The sequence below is a fragment of the Leishmania panamensis genome (assembly GCF_000755165.1).
Source record: "Leishmania panamensis strain MHOM/PA/94/PSC-1 chromosome 7 sequence".
In the NCBI taxonomy this organism is placed as follows: domain Eukaryota; phylum Euglenozoa; class Kinetoplastea; order Trypanosomatida; family Trypanosomatidae; genus Leishmania; species Leishmania panamensis.
In genome coordinates, this window is record NC_025886.1 from 86,386 (window position 1) to 103,125 (window position 16,740).

At 61.7% G+C, this 16,740-nt stretch overlaps 4 protein-coding genes across 4 annotated transcripts, besides 1 other annotated feature; all 4 read right to left on the reverse strand.

The window, feature by feature from the left end:
* Nucleotides 1–416: 416 nt before the first annotated feature.
* Nucleotides 417–2,207, reverse strand: LPMP_070270 (hypothetical protein; the record flags this gene model as incomplete). The annotated part of the gene is made up of 1 exon (XM_010705733.1): nucleotides 417–2,207. One exon carries the CDS (start codon nucleotides 2,205–2,207, stop codon nucleotides 417–419), a length of 1,791 nt encoding a protein of 596 aa, XP_010704035.1.
* A 1,311-nt stretch (nucleotides 2,208–3,518) lies between these two features.
* On the reverse strand, nucleotides 3,519–9,209 carry LPMP_070280 (protein kinase, putative; the record flags this gene model as incomplete). Its single annotated transcript, XM_010705734.1, has 1 exon — nucleotides 3,519–9,209. The coding sequence occupies one exon, from the start codon at nucleotides 9,207–9,209 to the stop codon at nucleotides 3,519–3,521; it is 5,691 nt and encodes a 1,896-aa protein (XP_010704036.1).
* Nucleotides 9,210–12,128: 2,919 nt separating this feature from the next.
* Nucleotides 12,129–12,938, reverse strand: LPMP_070290 (homoserine dehydrogenase-like protein; the record flags this gene model as incomplete). Its single annotated transcript, XM_010705735.1, has 1 exon — nucleotides 12,129–12,938. One exon carries the CDS (start codon nucleotides 12,936–12,938, stop codon nucleotides 12,129–12,131), a length of 810 nt encoding a protein of 269 aa, XP_010704037.1.
* A 1,279-nt stretch (nucleotides 12,939–14,217) lies between these two features.
* Nucleotides 14,218–14,444: a repeat region.
* Nucleotides 14,445–15,365: 921 nt separating this feature from the next.
* LPMP_070300 (acetylornithine deacetylase-like protein) lies at nucleotides 15,366–16,559 on the reverse strand (the record flags this gene model as incomplete). Its single annotated transcript, XM_010705736.1, has 1 exon — nucleotides 15,366–16,559. One exon carries the CDS (start codon nucleotides 16,557–16,559, stop codon nucleotides 15,366–15,368), a length of 1,194 nt encoding a protein of 397 aa, XP_010704038.1.
* Nucleotides 16,560–16,740: the final 181 nt, after the last annotated feature.

Below are 16,740 nucleotides of genomic sequence, written 5' to 3' on the forward strand. Positions count from 1 at the left end.
AGGCGAACAGGGAGGAAAGAGGAAGGACAAGATGCGTGGCAGGCATCATCGCGGTTGCCAAGGACACGTCAGGTTAGTTGAGGTAAAGTGAGGAGATGGGGGTAAGGCAGCTGCTTGCGCGTATTCTGCATGACTGTGCATAAGTCACACCACTCACACTGCAAGCTCACACACGCGCTCTGTGCATGTTGAGCTCAGTTGAGTAGGCACAGGAATGAGAATACCCCCCCCTCTCTCTCGCTCCTCCCATTTGAACCGTCGCGTCTTCGAGTGCTCCCAAAGAATGCGCATCTCCGTCGTCGGAGCCGCATTTCATATGCGACTTTTAACGTCGCTGGGCACGTGCATGTGTGTGTGTGTGTGGATAAAAACTCGCATGGGCGTGAGCGTGTAAAGAGGGAGGAGGGCTGTGCTGCCTAATTCTCCTCCACTGCACGCGACAGCGCGTCCTCCTCGCGGACAATGCGCATGGGCGACTCGCGGCCAAGGTTTAGATCAGCAGCGAAGTGGAGCATCGACTCCCCAGCGCCCTCTGCAAAATGGTAGGGGCACGTTGCAACGCTGCTGTGCTCATAGTACCACTGCAGCTGGTACACGCGATCATCCACGCCCCTGAACGTGTCACCAGCCCGCAGTACAATCGGCGGCACCGCCGCGTCAACGTGGTACGTCGCCCTCGCATGCCGCTTCATCTGCCGGCAGGCGGGTTCCTCGGTGTCGCCAGTGACAGCGCGGTCGTAATCGCTGGCGACACCTGCCATACGGTCCGTGTGCTCCCATGACAGCTGAAGTCGAGCCCTGCCAGAGCGAAGCCGTACGTCAGCTGCGGCGATCACCTCGCTGCTCTCCACAACGGACGTGTCGGGCAACAGTGGGCGATCGCGTGTAATGACAGGCCGCTTGGCACGCGCGTCGAGTCGACCGTAGACGTAGTCGTACACATGTAAACTCCGACTGCGGCGATCGTCCGTCACGTCCGCCAGAGTCGGCGGCGGAGGTGGCACCGCCACGCCCCTCCCGCTTTGCTCACCGCTCCTTGCTCTCCCTTGCCGAGGAGCCCCATTCGAGGGGGTCGGCGCGAGGGCAGTGGTGTCGGGATCCAGTGGTACCCAACGCCACCGCCGCTCCACCACCCCGAGCTCCTGGTACAGCTCCACAATCAACTCACTACAGGAGACCTCGCCCGTGATGAGCTGCCGTAGTGGATGCATCCGGGTATGGAGTCGCGGCCATAGAAAGGCCAGCGGGTACAGCAAGCTTGAGTCCATGCGTCGCCCTTCGCTCTCCTCGCAGAAGCGCGCCAGCCGCCTCTCTCGCTCCGGTGTGTGGTCGTAGTTGTGCAGCCGGCGAACGGCGAAGTAGTGGTAAGCCGGTACGCCAGACGGCGTCATCGACAGCAGCCGCCGCGATGCCTCGACGAGCTGCACCGCGTCGTGCGTCACGTTCCCCTTTACGTCCACCACGTCGAACTCTTTGTTGTCCATCGCCTCGAGGATGACGGCGCCGCGGCGAATTACCGGGCGGCTGTGCAGCATCGCCTCCTCCGCACGAAGCTGCTCGCGAACCGAGCGAGCCGGAGCCGTGGGCACCTGGCGGCCATGTCCCGGTGCAGCCGGCTCAGCGCCTCGCTCGAAAACCTCGCTGAGGTTGCTTACCCGGTATGGAGGAGCGGATAAAGCCGACGCCTTCGAGGACAAGACCGCTCCCCCCGCCTCGGTATGCCGGGTCGCGGTGGACACGCTGGTCTCGCCCTTGTCGCCGCTAACGTACTCGATCACTGCAGGGGCCACCACCACCGCCACATGAGAGTAACGGAGCGCCGCAGGTTTCAAGAAGGATAAGATGAACTGCAGCGTCGTGATGCACCAGCTCACAGGCCCGCTTCCGCGCATGAGAATGACGTCGCCGGGCTGCAGCGTCGGCTCGACGTCCTTCCAATCCTCCAGGGTGTAGTCCCTGCCGGGTGCGAAGAGCGCGTCGACAGTGGGCTGGTGAACAGTGCGCACCACCAAGCAGGTGGCCACGTACACACCAGCACTGGCAGCTCCGTAGCCAACCAGCGTTGCGAGCTTCCCGAGAGGTCCGCGGCGGCGGAAGTTACGAACTCGCTGACGCCAGAAGAAATTGCGCGTCTCCTTATACACCGGGAAGCCAACGCCAGCGGACATCGCGACGTGTTCGCCGAGCCGCTTCGTGAAGCGAAGCATCGCCTGTGCTCTTCAGAAGGCTTTGCCTCAGCAGGTGTACACAGGCCACTCGCAGTGCTGCCAGGGGCGTCGCAAGAACCGATACGTGAACGCCGACACTCGCATACGCGCGGCGTGTATGAGGGGGGAGAGGGGGGGGGTGAAGGTGGGTGAGCAGCCGTATAGAGAGGGAGAGAGAGCGCAGAGCAACACTACGGACAGCAGAGCGGGACGGGGAGGCGAGGCGGAGGCGCTTCGTCCCCTTGTACGCCTCCCTTTACACTGCAGCGTGGCAGCACACAACTGAGAGGAAAGGCGAGGGCGAACATGTCCGTCATTCCCCACCCACACCCGGCAGCGACGTGGTTGGTGATGGTCACAGAGACGCATGTGGGCAAGACCAACAACGCACAGAATCAGAGACAGTGGAGAAGGAGAAAATGAAGGAAATCAGAGTGAAGGATGGAAGAGTAGCCCTCAGCAGCCCCCCTCCCCCTCCAAGAGAAGCTCTGGTGAAGAGCACCAGCGCCGTTTACCACGACGACCCCCGCCAGCTACCGCCTTTACGGGCCCACAGACGTAAGAGCACCAGACGCGCCGGCACGCTGGACAAAAAGAGAGTGAAGTCGCCTTCTCCGGCGCCACCACCACCCCCGGCGGGCCTTCGTGCCTTCTGGGGAGAGGGAAAGAAATCGCTCTTCAATGGTGTTTCGCCAGTGCACTGCGCATGTCTGCCGGCTACCGCTAAAGTGGGGAGGGGAGAGGCGATCCCCCTTTTGCCTGCCGGTGCTCGACGCCCTCACCATCGACGCGGTCCGACCTGTCAGCGAGTGGCGGGGAAGGGGGGGAGTAGGAACCAAGGGAATTGAAGATGGTCTCGACCTAAGTGCACGAGCATGCACATCCTTTATAGCAGCCGCCATCGTGAGCCTCCGCACAGGCGTGAGTCTTATTTGATTTTGTTTGTCTGCACTTACGTCCTCATTTTCGTGCCGCTCTGCGCAATCGGCTGGCACAACCGCCGCCCCCTGTCACGGTCGCACACGACGACGCTATAAGCCCAGCCGATACGCCTTTTACTTTCCTCACGAACTCTCCGAGAGACCGTACGCCGTGCATGCGACCCCATACCGCACAAAGCGAGAGAGACACCCACACGCATACCACGCGCCACGCACAGCTACCCTTGTCGTCTCCCATCCACGGACCAGCACGCTCCCCCTCCCTCCCTCACGCATGGCCAAAAAAGGTACAAGCCCGTGCGTGCGTGCGTGCGTGTGGGAGGCCGGGGGAGGGGGGGCGGGGGGCGCTGCGTCTGCGCACCGGCGTGCTTTAGCTTGACCACCTGGTTGGCTGTGGCCACTCCTGCGAGGGCTTGCACTGCTTCGCGAGGTAGTCCTCCTTCAGCTGGTTCGACGGCACGGGCACGCGGGCAGCGAGGTAGTCCTTGAGGTTGAACGGACGGTGCCACTGTTTGAAGAAGGGGTGCTCAAGCAGTTCCTGCGCCGTCGGTCGCTGCGAAGCCGTCGGCAATGTGGCCAGTCGGCAGAAATCTGCGAAAACGGTGCCCAGCGGTACCGCCCGGTGCCTGTTGAACTTCAGCACATCCACCGGCTTCTCCATCCGCGACACGCGGTCGAACTCGTCGATGACGTCCTCGAGGTCATAGGGATATTCGCCCACCGCGAACTCGGCGAGCGTGACGCCAACGGCCCAGATATCAGCTGGCTTGCCGTATGGCTCGCCGCGCTGGCGCTCAGGGCTCATGTACTTCTGGGTACCACAGCAATTCTCGGCACCGTCAGACGAGGACGACGACGATGGGCTAAGCCCGCTTCTGCCTCTTCCGGTAGCGCCCCACTCGACCACGCCCTCCTCCGACGATGTTGACTCTGCCTCCAAAACATCCATGCCATCGTGCTGCGCCAGCAGGCTGCTGGTGGCGCCGAGCATCAACCCCTCTCCGGAGCTCGCCATCTCGGGTGGTGTCGTGCCAATCACGCCGCTGCTGAATGGGCCGCCGGCGGCTGCGCCGATGCTGCCGCGGTGAGCGTGCCCGGGGAACGGTGTACGATGGGCGCGTGCGCCTGTCGGCTGTATCGCTGGCGACTGTAGCGGTGTGTTAGACTGCGTTGCGGCGATAGAGGCGGGGGGTACATAGGACAGCATGTGGTTCTTGATACCAATGCCGCTGCCGTCGCAACGCTGTGATAGCCCAAAGTCGCTGAGCTTCACGACGCCGTGCTCATTCACAAGGACGTTGCCGGGCTTGATGTCGCGATGGATGTAGCCGCGGGAGTGCATGTCACGGACACCGCGCAGCAGTTGCTCCCCCACAACGGCAACCAGGCGCTCTGTAACGCCGAAGGGTTCCTCGACGAGACCGCTACCGTCGTCCGACTCCGTGTCGTCTGTGCCGTAGTTGCTCTCCACCGAGTATGAGTCGAGCGGAAGACTCTCATTCGCGTCGTAGATGTGCCTGAACCTGAGAGTCGCGTGGTGATTCAACACACCACTTCCGTCTGCCGTGCTATCCGAATCACTACCACCGTTCGTGCCGGTGACGCTAAACTTACGCGGCACCAGCGCCACTGACGGTATCGGCCCTGAGAAAGTACGCCGGGAGTCCAGCGGCTTAGGTGAGGTGAACGCCGCAGACGGACACCGTTCGCTGCCGCCGCTGGTGTCGTTCCTTCCGACGCCGGTCGCCAAGGTAGCTTTCAGCGGCTCGTCGGCAAACTGCGAAGCCTCGAGGGTGTCACAGAGCAAGGGAGCAGTGGATGTGCTGCCGCAGCGGCTGCTATGACCGCCGCCTTCACCGTCGCCATCGATGTCAGTGTCGCCGTCGCCGGTGAGCAGCCGGTGCCGCTGTTGCTGCGAGTCTCGAGTCAGCCGCGCGTGTCTTTGTAAGAAGTCGGCGAGGTGGTCGAGGCTGCCGTAGTGCATAAACTCCATCACGATGTCCAGCGCGGCCATCTCAGCAATGAAGAAGGCATTGTAGACCTTGACCATAAATGGGCTGCGGTAAGTGAGGTGAAGCACCTGCAGCTCGCGGACCACGATGTGCTGAAGCTCGTGGATGCGGGCGTTCGAAACGGCACCGCTGCGCAGGTACGGTGAGGGGCAGCCCAGGCATAGCGGGGAGAGGTCCACCCGCTTCACGGCGAGGCGACGGCCGGTAGGCTTGTGTATCGCAACATACACCATCGCTGAGGCGCCTTCGCCGACTGTCGTCGAGAGGATGTCGAGGTCACGTAGCCGAACCACATTAGGCGGCAGCGATGGGCATGGCATGGCCTGAGTTGTTCCTGAGCTGGTCATCATCGCGGCGGTGGCGGCCGTCGCTGCTGCTGCTGCCGCGGTGGTGCGGAAGCCACCGGGATTCGCGTATACTGAAGGGCTGCCAACACAGCTGCCGCCGGTTGCCCAGGCCATCCCGCCTCGCCAGGCTGGAATGTCCATGTAGGGCAGCAGCAGCGTGCTCACCGTGTCAGTGTCTGTGAGAGCACCGGTGCCCAACATACTCCCTGGGCTATCTGTGCTCACAAAGGTGGGTGGTGAGGCCGCGCTCGTCGCAGCAAGCGCCCCTGGCAGCCAACCTCCGCTCACCTGACGCCGCAGCTGCCTGTGGTGTGTGGTGCCGCCACCACCACCAGGAGGACGCCCGGAAGCGTTAGTGAAGTTAGACGGGCTCACCTGCTGCTGCGTCGCTGCTGTGCCACCACTGCTCAGCACACCGAAGCCGAGAGTCCGGGTAGGCGATGCAGTGGCCTCTGTCACGTGATGCGCACCATGCAGAAATTCTTGGTGTTGCCCCAGCTGCTGCTGTGGGGCGCCGCTCGCACTGAGGAACTGAGAGGTGGCGATGTCCTCGCGTACCGCGCTCAGCGACTGCGGCGGCTGCCCAGCAGCAGCACCGGCTCTATCGTAGTGCCCGCCGAGGGAACTCGGCAGGGCCAGTTGCTGGCTATCCATCGAGTACATGATCGGGCTGAACGGTGTATCCATGCTGGTAGAGAAGAGCGTGAAAGACGCGTTCGTCGCGGTATTGATGCCTCCGCCAGCCCCGTTGTTGCTGAGCATATTCCGTCTGTTGGTCCACCCGCCGCCGCCGTGATACGGGCTAGGCGAGTACCAGTCGGAGACGGTTGTGCTCGGTGTCATGGGGCCTAGTCCGCCCGCGCTGCCACCAACGCCCCCACCACCCCCGAGGTCGAGGCCGCCGCCGGGTCCAAGCAGTTGCATGCGTCCCGCGAGGCCGCCGTTGCTGCTCAAGGGCGAATAGTTGGTCATCGATCGTTGAGGGTGCAACAGCTGCAGCGGTAGACTCCCGCCGCCACCAGCGCCAGTCCTGTCTGCAGTGCTGCCCATAAAACTCTCATAGGTGCCTGGCCCGCCCGCTCTGCCAGTCGTGCTGCCGGCGTCGATACGGGTCGGGTTGAGAAGAAGCATGTTGCGCACCGTGAGGCAGCCGTCCGGCGACACACGGAACAGCCCTGCGACGAGGGTGCGACGATCCTGTGAAATGCGCACGAGGGGGCCACCAGCGCTGCCGCTACGAGTGCTAAGGGGAAAGGTATTCAAGTTCTGGTGTAGGCTGCCGTGGTGAGTGCGGGGGAGAGGGCCCCATCGAGCGGGCATAGCCGAAGGGTTGCAGCCGCCTCCACGCGCGGCTTGATCCGCCATGGTGCTCACCAAGTCGGCTGTGCTACCACTGTTCATGGTTATTGTCATGGGCCGCGGATTCAGCGGAGGAGTGGTCAGCACTGAGGAGGAGGCACCGGCGCTGGTAGCAGCAGCAGCGGTAGCTGAATTGACTGCTTGGCTCGTTGTAGAGCACGGCGCTGCTGATCCAGGAGAGGTCACGTCGCCGTTGATATCGTTAGCACTGAAAATAGTGTTGAGCGACACTGGGCCGACTGGAGAACGAAGACGAAAGAGCAGCGGCGGCGGTGGGCAGCGGCGCGCTTTGGGAGCTGCCACGGCAGCTGCCGGAGAAAGAGGCGACAGGACCCTGGCAGCAGCGGGAACCCCACCACTCATGCCAGTCACCTGTAGACGCCCTGCGGATGGCGGCTGAAGTCGGCTGGCAAACCCGCCCAAGGTGCTGTAGCCTACTAGGGGTGTCGTGTTCAATGTGGCAGTACCACCAAGCCCGCCATCCTCACTCCCAGCGGCAGCGGACGTGTAGCCTGTGTAGAGAGGTCCGTAGTGGTTCACCGTCGCACTCAGCGGCGTCGAGCCTAGTGTGGCGGTTGCCGGGGCAGTGGCCTCAACCGCACTGCAGCGAGCCGCCATCGATGAACTGGTGTCACCAGTAAAGAAGCCACTGCCGCTGAGGCTCTTTTGACTCTCATACGCGGCTCGGGGCTGCTGAACCCCGATCGGGTAGGTTGTCCCGCTGGATCGAAGCGGCGGTGAGGTCATGGGCAAAAAGGCTGCGAACTGCTTCACAGGCGCAGGCGCAGAGATGGTAAGTTTCATGGGCGGCGGTGCCTTCATCACCCCGTCCATCTCTCGTCTGGTAGCCGACGTGCTCAGCCGCCCTTCACTGGTGCCCCTCTCGCCACCGGCATCGTCGTGGATCGTCGGTAACGTCAATGAAACGAGGTTACCGGATAATGGGCTGAGCCAGCCAGACGTGCGCAGCGGAGGCGCCGACGGCCGCTGTAGCTGTCTGGGCAGAAGCTGGTTGGTTTGAAGGGGAGGAGAAGTCGGATGCATTGCCTGCGCCGCGCACGGATGCATCAAGGCGGCCGCTGGCTGCGTGAGTGATCGATCCTCCAGTCTGCCAACAGCTGGCGGGATCAGCACAGGTCGGATGGCGACGGTTGAATATGTCGCCGTCATCGGTAAGCCTGCAAAGAGTGACGGTGGACGACGCTTTTCACGGCGCGGCACTAACGGGGCTGCTCCCGCTTCTGATGTCGCTGTGGAGCTACTTTGCGGTGAGTCATCGCCCGGCAGGAACATCAGCGGCGCTGTTCGAGACGGCAATAATGCCTTGGGCTCTCCTATGGTGGGGCACGGCATCGGGAGAGGCAATGCATTTGCCGCTGTGCTCGTGCTGGTGGCGGTCGACGTCGTTGTCATTGCTGTCAGGCCCCCATCACCGCTGGGCTGCTGCTCTGCAGAGTCCCGCGATGTAGTATTTAGCGTGCCTTTTACACCCGCCTCCGGTTGCAGGGAGATCGACGTTGGCTTGAGCGGCGAGTAGGGCGCCTGGCTCCCCATGCTGGTTGGGGTGGGTGATGCGTCACTGCTCGCATTGACAAGAGACGAAGGGCTGTGCTGAGTAGCGATGATCGCCACCGTTGTTGCGTCTGCCGCGATGCCACTGCAGCAGACAGTCATCGTAGAGGAAGTGATGTTGGATGCTCCAACAGCCGTGGTGTGGCTTGGGGTCTTTGTGCGGGCCTGCGCAGCGGCAGAGTCGGCATTACCCTCTGAGCTTGACTGATCCTGCGTTGGTCGGGCCGGCAGTCCATCTCTTGATGTACGAGCCTCGTCGGTGTGCATGGAGGTCGTCGCTGCTCTTGCGGTGCTTGAAGAAGACTTCGCGTAGGCTGCTGCATCATCGTGGTCCACGCACAAAGTGGAGTAGGTGATGTCGACACTCTGGCTCGCCAACCGCGCTACTGCGGCGGGAGGGGGAGAGGAAGAAGAATCAGAATCACTGGCGCGGCGCTCCTGCTGTACGACATGCAGCACCGGCTTCGATGCGGCCTTGGCATGATGAACGGTGTCCAGCAGCGCACAGTTGCTTCGCTGGGTGTATAGTCGATCGGAACCGAGCGGGTCATCAGCAGTTGAGTCGATATGGTGAAAAGGAGCACGACGTGGTGATAGTGGTAAGTCGTGCTGCTGCTGCTGCTGCTGCTGCGCCAACACCGCCAATGGGGACGGCGTTATCGTCGCTGGTAACGACCGGATCGGCGGCAATGACGCGGCGAAGGTCGAGGAAACCGCAGTGGGTGACATCTCGTTACTCGCGGCGGTGCTGTCGAGCTGTGAGCCGGACATGGGCGGCGAGAAGCGACACACACACCCTTTCGGTCAAGGCACAAAGAAGAAAGCTGAGGATGACGCACTGCACGAACCAAAGCAAGCACGCCACCCACACGTCCGTGTGTGAGAGACAGAGGAGAGGCTGTGCGAGACACGTTTTACCGCTGCGCAGAGCTCACCCGCTGTCTCAACAGCAAAGAGGGGGAGGAAAAAAAACCCAAAGGGGAAAGAAGCGAAAGAGAGCGTCAATCACACACACCCGCACACGTCGGTGACGTGCTGAAGAGGGAGAGGGAGGAGGGCGCCTCTCGTCTCGTAGAGCCCAGAATGAAAATGAGCGAAGTGGTACCACACGCACCATGTTCACACAACTGTGCAGACGCAAGAGGCTCAGCGACTGTCACCCGATGCATCCACGTCGCAGGCCGAGAGGAGAGACACGAACAACACAGAGAGAAGACGATGAGGCGGAGGGGCAGACGAACAGGCAGACACACTCACTCACTCGCGTAGGTGGCGCGTTTGACCTCTGCTGAAGGACAAAGTACAATGAAGAGGTAAAGGAAAGAGAGAGAAGGGGAAAGTCAAAGACCTTCCGTCAGACACAACACGCGAGGGAGGGGACTAGTGGACGTGTGTGGGGGGGGGGGGGGGTTGCTTGTGGCGTATGCTGCCAGTCCTGAGTGGACTGGGTAAGTGTGTCGCCTACGCTGTGTATGCGCTGGAGAGCAGAAGAAGGTGAAGAAGACGTTGAGGAGGGGGGGAGCAGCACAGCACCGCGCACACGAGAGGGGGAGGGAGAAGAGAAGAGAAGAAATTTTTGAGGCACTGACAGAATCACCAAGCGGGAAGAGAGACTAAAATAAGGAGGAAAGCCAAGCACCGCTCGCGCACGTACGTATGCCCTTGTGTGTGTGGGCGTGGGCGTGTGTGTGTGGGCGTGTGTGTGTCGTAGCAACCAATGTCGTGTTGTCCACGCACGAGTCTCAGTCTGAGAGCCACACGGGGGAGGCGGAGACTGAGCGAGGACGAAGAAGAGCACGAGCAGAAAAATAAACAAAGCAAAACAGCTTTAACAGCGAAGAGGTAAAGAGGCGTGTGCAGCACGCACGCACCGTCATGTCATGCACACACGCACACCCACGTTCTTCGCACTGCTGCCTTAATCAACGTCTCCCACGAATGTTCTTCAACTGGAGAGAAGGAGAGGGAGATGGGGAGGGGGGCAATAGAGCCACTCGTGAACCAGCGGGCTTTTCCTTTGACTGCTGCTGTGGGTGCCACGTAGTGCAGCGGCACCGCCTCGCAGTGGGAGGAAGGCTCACTTCCTCTCTAAGGAGGTATGGAGTTGGCCTGGCTTCCTTGTGCTTCTCTCGCTTGGGCTGACAAGAAGGGGACCGCACGGTGGGGAGGGAAGGGTGAAGCCACTCGCCACGTATCGCTGCAGGTGGCGTATACCGTGAAGACGGACGTACTCCACAATGGCCCTGAGAGCGTTGACGTCTTCACAAGTGTCTGCTGAATTGGGTGGAGCCGGTGACGGTGGAAGGCAAGAGAGGAGGTGCAGGGCTCCGAGGTGCTGATGGAGGTCAGGGGGAGGGGGGAGAGTGCTGGGGAGACAATAACAAACAAGAATGAGAGGAGCCGTGGTCACTCGCAGGTGGTGGGCAAACGGTGGGAGGCAGACAAGCGTAGACTCACGCACAAGGGTGAAGCGTAGGGGGAGGGGGGAGAAACAGAGAGAGGCGGATGGTGAGAGAAGGGGAAGGCACTCCAGTCAACACGCACGTTCGTGAATGAAGATGGGAAAGAAAGGAGCACGGCAACGAATCACAGGGAGAGGGCTCCTGACCACATTACGCCGCGCCTCCCTCCCTCCCTCCCCCTCCCCATGAAGGACAAGAGGGAAGGTGCGAGAGAGAGGGAGAGAGAAGGCAAGAAGGGAGCCCAAGGGACACTAGCGGCAGCAGAGGCGCCAGCGTCAGACACCAGCGTGAACGCGCCTAGGTGCACGGTTCGATACGACTAGTGTGTCATGCACATGTCCGGGAAGGGAGAAGGGAGAGGGGTCGCAGGCTGAAGGTGCAACTATTGCCTTGTATGGGACTCTCCCTCTCGCGTGCGCGCGTTCCCTCTACGTGGGCACAGGCTGTACTCCTCCGCCCACAGCCTTGGCGAAGGCACACAGACGCCGAGAGGGAGAAACGCGCACTCACCAGCACGACATGCACAACAAGGGAAACGGAAAGCGGGTGAAGGCAAAAAAAAAAATGCGGAGAGACGACGACGATGATGATGATGCTGATGATGCTGCTGACGACACGAAGAAGCGAGACTGCCTCTCAGCAAACACGTGGGCGCGTGTCGCACATCTTCTGTTGCTGCCGCACGCCCTGTCCTTCCACTTGCGAACGATGCGATGTTGCCGTTGTGCGTAGCACACGACAGCCGCGCTGCTCTCTCTCTCTCTCCCCATCCCCTGGGCGCTCTCTCTCCCCCCCTCTTCGTTCTGCTCAGCTGCTCGCACGGGGTGGAGACGAGTGTGGGAAGGAGAGAGGGGTGGGGGGTTGAGCCGGAGCACGATTTAAGAAGCTAGCGCCTACTGCATCATCCACCGCCGCCGTCCATCACCACGAGGGCCCCCATCGCCACCTCCACTACCAACGCGCGCATACACAGCTGCGCGAGGTCACATCGATATGGGGACTCAGCCAAACGCGAGAGCCGAGCCGCAGTTGTGCGGAAGGGGGGAGGGGGGGCCATCAGGCGTGGGTGCGCCGCGGTGGATAAGTAGCAAGAGAAGCTCTGTAGGTGCGAGTGGGTGGTGAGGGAGGGGAGTGCGCGCCAAATCTCTCCTGCGAGTTATGCGAGTGCCAATACCCACACGCACTGCTCATCCCTTTCTACCTCCGCCCTGCGCCCTCTCCTACTCCCTCACTCACGGGGGCTCCCACTCTGCTTTAGGGTCGGCGGATTGCCTCCATCCACAGTGCGTAGTCCTCCATCATGGCACACGGCGGTGGGGTACATACCGGCGCCAGGACTAGAGATCGTCAGGACGCCAAGGTAGTCCTTCCACTCAGGCACGGTGCTCATCCTGCCGTCCATGTGGTACAGTGGATGCTCCGGACCCAGCAGCATCGGCTTCACCGAACACGTCAGATGCCTGTGCAGCAGCCGCGTAGGCGACTGCACCTCTTCCCTCACCGCTGTCGTGCTCGGAGCGCAGGACGATGTCGCCACCACCTCTGTCGCAGCACGCACCACGTGGCGGTAGCGCAGGCCCTTCGCCCTCGCATCCCGCAGCATCTCTGGCGTGAGGATGTCGATGCCTGCCACGGGGAGAGTCGAGCGATTCGGCTGATGACTGAATGCGATGGGCCGCATCACACACAACTTCATCAAGGCGTCCTGGCCGGAGACATCGTTAGACGGGTCAGCCTCTGCGTAGCCCAGCCCCGGAGTCCTCCTCAGCACCTCTTCAATGGCCTTCTCTGGGTTCACGCGCCGCTCTGTAAGGACGTAGTTGCTCGTGCCGTTGAGAATGCCTTCGATTCTGTGCACATGCTGGACATGGCAGCTACTCTGCAGTGTCTTGATGATCAGAACGCCGGCGGCCACCGTCGCCACAAAGCCCACACACACACGCATCGCTGGAAACGATGACGATGTCGGGGTGCGAGAGGTGGCCGGCTTCAGCAGCCCAGCGCCGTGCCGGGTGAGCATCGCTTTATTGGCGGTCATCACCGAGCACCCACGCTGCACAATGGTACGCTGGAGGTATACGTGAAGGCCGGCTCCTCGCCCACCATCGCCTCGAAGATGACATGCACGTCAGCGCGAAAGATGTCCTCAATGTCGTCTGTGAGGGGCTCCGCGTCGTCTGCCCAGCCCTCCGGCCTGACGCGGCTCTGTGAAGGTCGCGTACGAGGGAACTTCTTAACAGTGACGAGCCTCGTATCGCCGAACTTCTGCTTGAACTCATCGTGGCGCTGCTGCGCAATGCCATAGACGCCTTGCCCTACGGGGCCAACCCCCAGGAGGGCCGCACGAACGACAGTCATGACGGCGATGGCAAGGATGGTGTAGGGGGTTGCGTTAACATACTTGAGCAGATGCGGGGTGGGGAAGGGGGGCGGGGTACGTGGGCGCGTGGACGCGTGGGAGTGTATCATCGCACAGGAGAGGAGGAGACATGTATGATGGGCTACCTGCGACCACGAAGACAGGGCGAACAACAGCAAAAGGGGGGTGGGGGTCTGATGCGTGTATGGAGGGGGGAAGGGGGGGGGTGAAGAGAGAGGACGAGAGAGAGGGGGGGCGTAGGATTCGAGGCGGTCGTCGGTGGCTAGACTGCGTAGGCGAGAGATGAAAAACAAACCCGAGAAGCCAAAGGGTGGTGAAAGGGAGGGAGCACACCCGGCATTCAGCCACACCGCTGCGCACGCCTCCACGGTTAGCCCCGGTGCAGGCGCACCTCATGACGGAGCAATGCATCACGGGAGTGCGTGCCAGAACAGGTAGGGTGGAGAGAGGAGAGGGCGAAAACGAATAAGACGGAGAAGCGACGGCCACGGACTGAGCCACGCAGGATGAGGGAGAGAGAGAGAGTCGGCCTCGAGAGCGGTCGAGCGAAACAACACACAACTTGGCGCGTGTTCTCTCGGTCTACACAGGCAAGCCTGCCTCATCCCTCCTCGCCGCTTTCACCGTGACGGTGTCGAGAGCGGTGCTCTTGAGAGAGAGAGAGAGAAGGGAAAGGGGGGCAGCTGGGAAAAGGTGAACAGAAGGAGTGAGGGGGAGAGAGAGGGGGGTGGTGGTTCAATAGCCGCGTATGTAGGCGCGCATGCCCAGGGACCTTCCCAGCAGCAGTGGAGGGACTGAGAGCACCGAGTACATCGTGACGGAGCACCGTGGCGCCCACAGCCCCTTCAGAGAGGAGAGGAACGAAAAGGGCTTTTTCCCCCTCCAATGCACCTGCGCCCCGCCACACAACGGGTGGCGACACACCACCCCGCCCGCCGGCCCGCCACAGGCCCAGCCGCGCAGCACGAAGCCGCCGCAGACAGCCAGCGAAGCACGGCCCCCACTCCGCAGATCGCCCTGCAGACACTCCCCTTATGGCGGTCGCCACCAGGGGCGGCTCGGCACTGAGAGAGATGGGGGGGGGGGGGGGCTTGGCCTCCCTACACAGAGTGGAGTAGTGAATCCTGAGATGCTACACACTGGGATGTCCATCTGTCGTGAGGGAGCGCTGATTAGGGAAACACAAGGGTCGAAGAGAACATCGCCTTCCTCCTTTCACTGACCCACTTCACCCGCCACGACATGCCGCTCTCAAAGTAGGGGGGGAGAGAGCGCCACTCATGTTACCACAAGCGCAAGCGCACCAACTCCGAAGTGGAAGAGAGGGGGAGAGAAAGGGGTGCAGAAATGCACTGAAACCCTCGCACGGCGAGGGGAGGAGATGACGGTGTGCGAGGTGCCGAAGAAGAGAACAGTGCGGCAGCCTGCGCGCACAGGCGCTTGTGTGTAGGAGGGGGGGGCGGGGGGAAGAGAAATACAATGACGAGAGAAGGGGGGAGAGGGGAGAGATTCCGCGAGTGAGCAACTCTGCCACTGGTCCATTGCACAGAGAGAGAGAGAAGAGGGGGGCAGCAGCGCACGAGGCAGGCAGACGCAGACGCGCGCAGGCGAGGAGTGTGCTCAGTAGAAAGGCGGTAAACTATGAAGAAAGTAAAGGGAAGAGGCGGAGGAAAAGCAGAGGAGAGGGGAGGGAGGGAGAGGGAGACCCTGGCGCATCGCCACCTCAAACAAGTACCACACATCACTGATTGGAAGCATCGCACGCATGCGGGCGATTGTCACACGCTCGCGTTCCTCTTTGTTGTGCGCTGGAGATGATTCGCACGCATGTGGCATGCCACGGTGGGGGTGATGCGTACATACGCACACCGAGAGAGAGGGGGGGAGTGGCATTGACTGCAGCCATGAACTCCGAGGGAAGAAAGGAAGGGAAGTAGACGGCGAGAGCAGGCGCAGCCACCACCACCACCACCACAGGCAGCCCCTGGGCCTCTCCCGTCTACCACCGCCCCCCTCCCTTCACCATTACTTTGCGCTCCTCCTACCTCTGGCGTAGCCCTCTTGACTACTCCGCGAGCTACACCCTCACAGCTGGCTTGTCTCGCTCCCGCCGCACATCAGCTGCACCACGCGACGAATCACCAACAGGCCCTTGTCCAGCTGATCCAGCGACACAAACTCATTTGCTTTGTGGGCCTGCTCAATGTTGCCGGGACCGCACACGACGGAATTGATGCCGGCGGCTTGGTACTCACCCGCCTCGGTGCAAAACGACACCTTCGTCACCGCCCGTGGCTCGGGGCTGGCGGCAAGAAGCGCCTTCACCACTGGTGCATCGCTTTGGCCGCCAAAGGGCGCGACTTCGACGCGCCTCACCACCTCCATACCGCCCTCTGGGCACGCCAGCTTCACGCGCTCCGTCTCTGCCCTGATGAAGTCCCAGATCTCCTTGTTAATTGTTGACGCAGGGTGAGACGGCACGTTGCGGAACTCGAAGCCTATCGAGCACTCGGCAGGGATCGTGTTCGCAGCATTGCCGCCGGTCGTCAGAGCTGGGCAGACAGTCGTGTGGCCAATGTGGAAGCCCTCCTCGAAGGGGCCATCGCTGGCGAAGCGATCGCGCATCTCGAACAACTTCTGAAATACGCGCATCGCGGGCTCGATTGAGTTGTACCCGGCGGTCTGCAGCGAGGAGTGCGCAGCCCTGCCCTTGAAGGTGAGGTAGCTGAAACTGATGCCCTTATGCGCAATCACCAGGTCCATCATTGTCGGCTCCCCAATGATGCAGCCCTCGCACTTTTGTAGATCCTGACCGCGCTCACGCATCAGCTGCCGCACGCCGTCGAACGTGGTCTCCTCGTTGTACGTCAGCACAATTTGCAAGGGCTTCCGTAGCGGCGCCCGCACCCACCCCGGCACAAGCGCCAGGCACACAGCGATGAATGCCTTCATGTCGCACGACCCGCGCCCGTACAGGTTGCCCCCACGCTCCGTCAGAACGAATGGGTCGCTGTCCCACTTCTGCCCATCCACTGGCACCACATCCGTGTGCCCGCTCAGGATCAGCCCGCCCTCCACACGCCCGTCGGCGCTCGGCAGCGTCGCTATCAGATTCGCGTGAATCCCGTCCGCCGACCGCATCACTGTCACCTGCTTCACACCGCACTCCGCAAGGTACGCCTGCACGTACTCGATCAGTGGCAGATTCGTGCGAATGCTCACAGTTTCGAAGCTGACCAGCTTCGCCAGCACATCGCGCACATGCTGGAGGGAGGCCATCGTTACTGGGAAGCTAAGAGAAAGCGATAGAGGTGGGAGGAGTGCGGTAGGTTATCATACACCCAATAGAGGTGATGGTAGGACAGCTTACTACGAGAGAGGAGAGAAGGTGCTGCGCACTTGAGTACTCACGTGTGACGTCTGTTCAATACGAAGATGTGCATGTGTGTGGGTGTGTGTG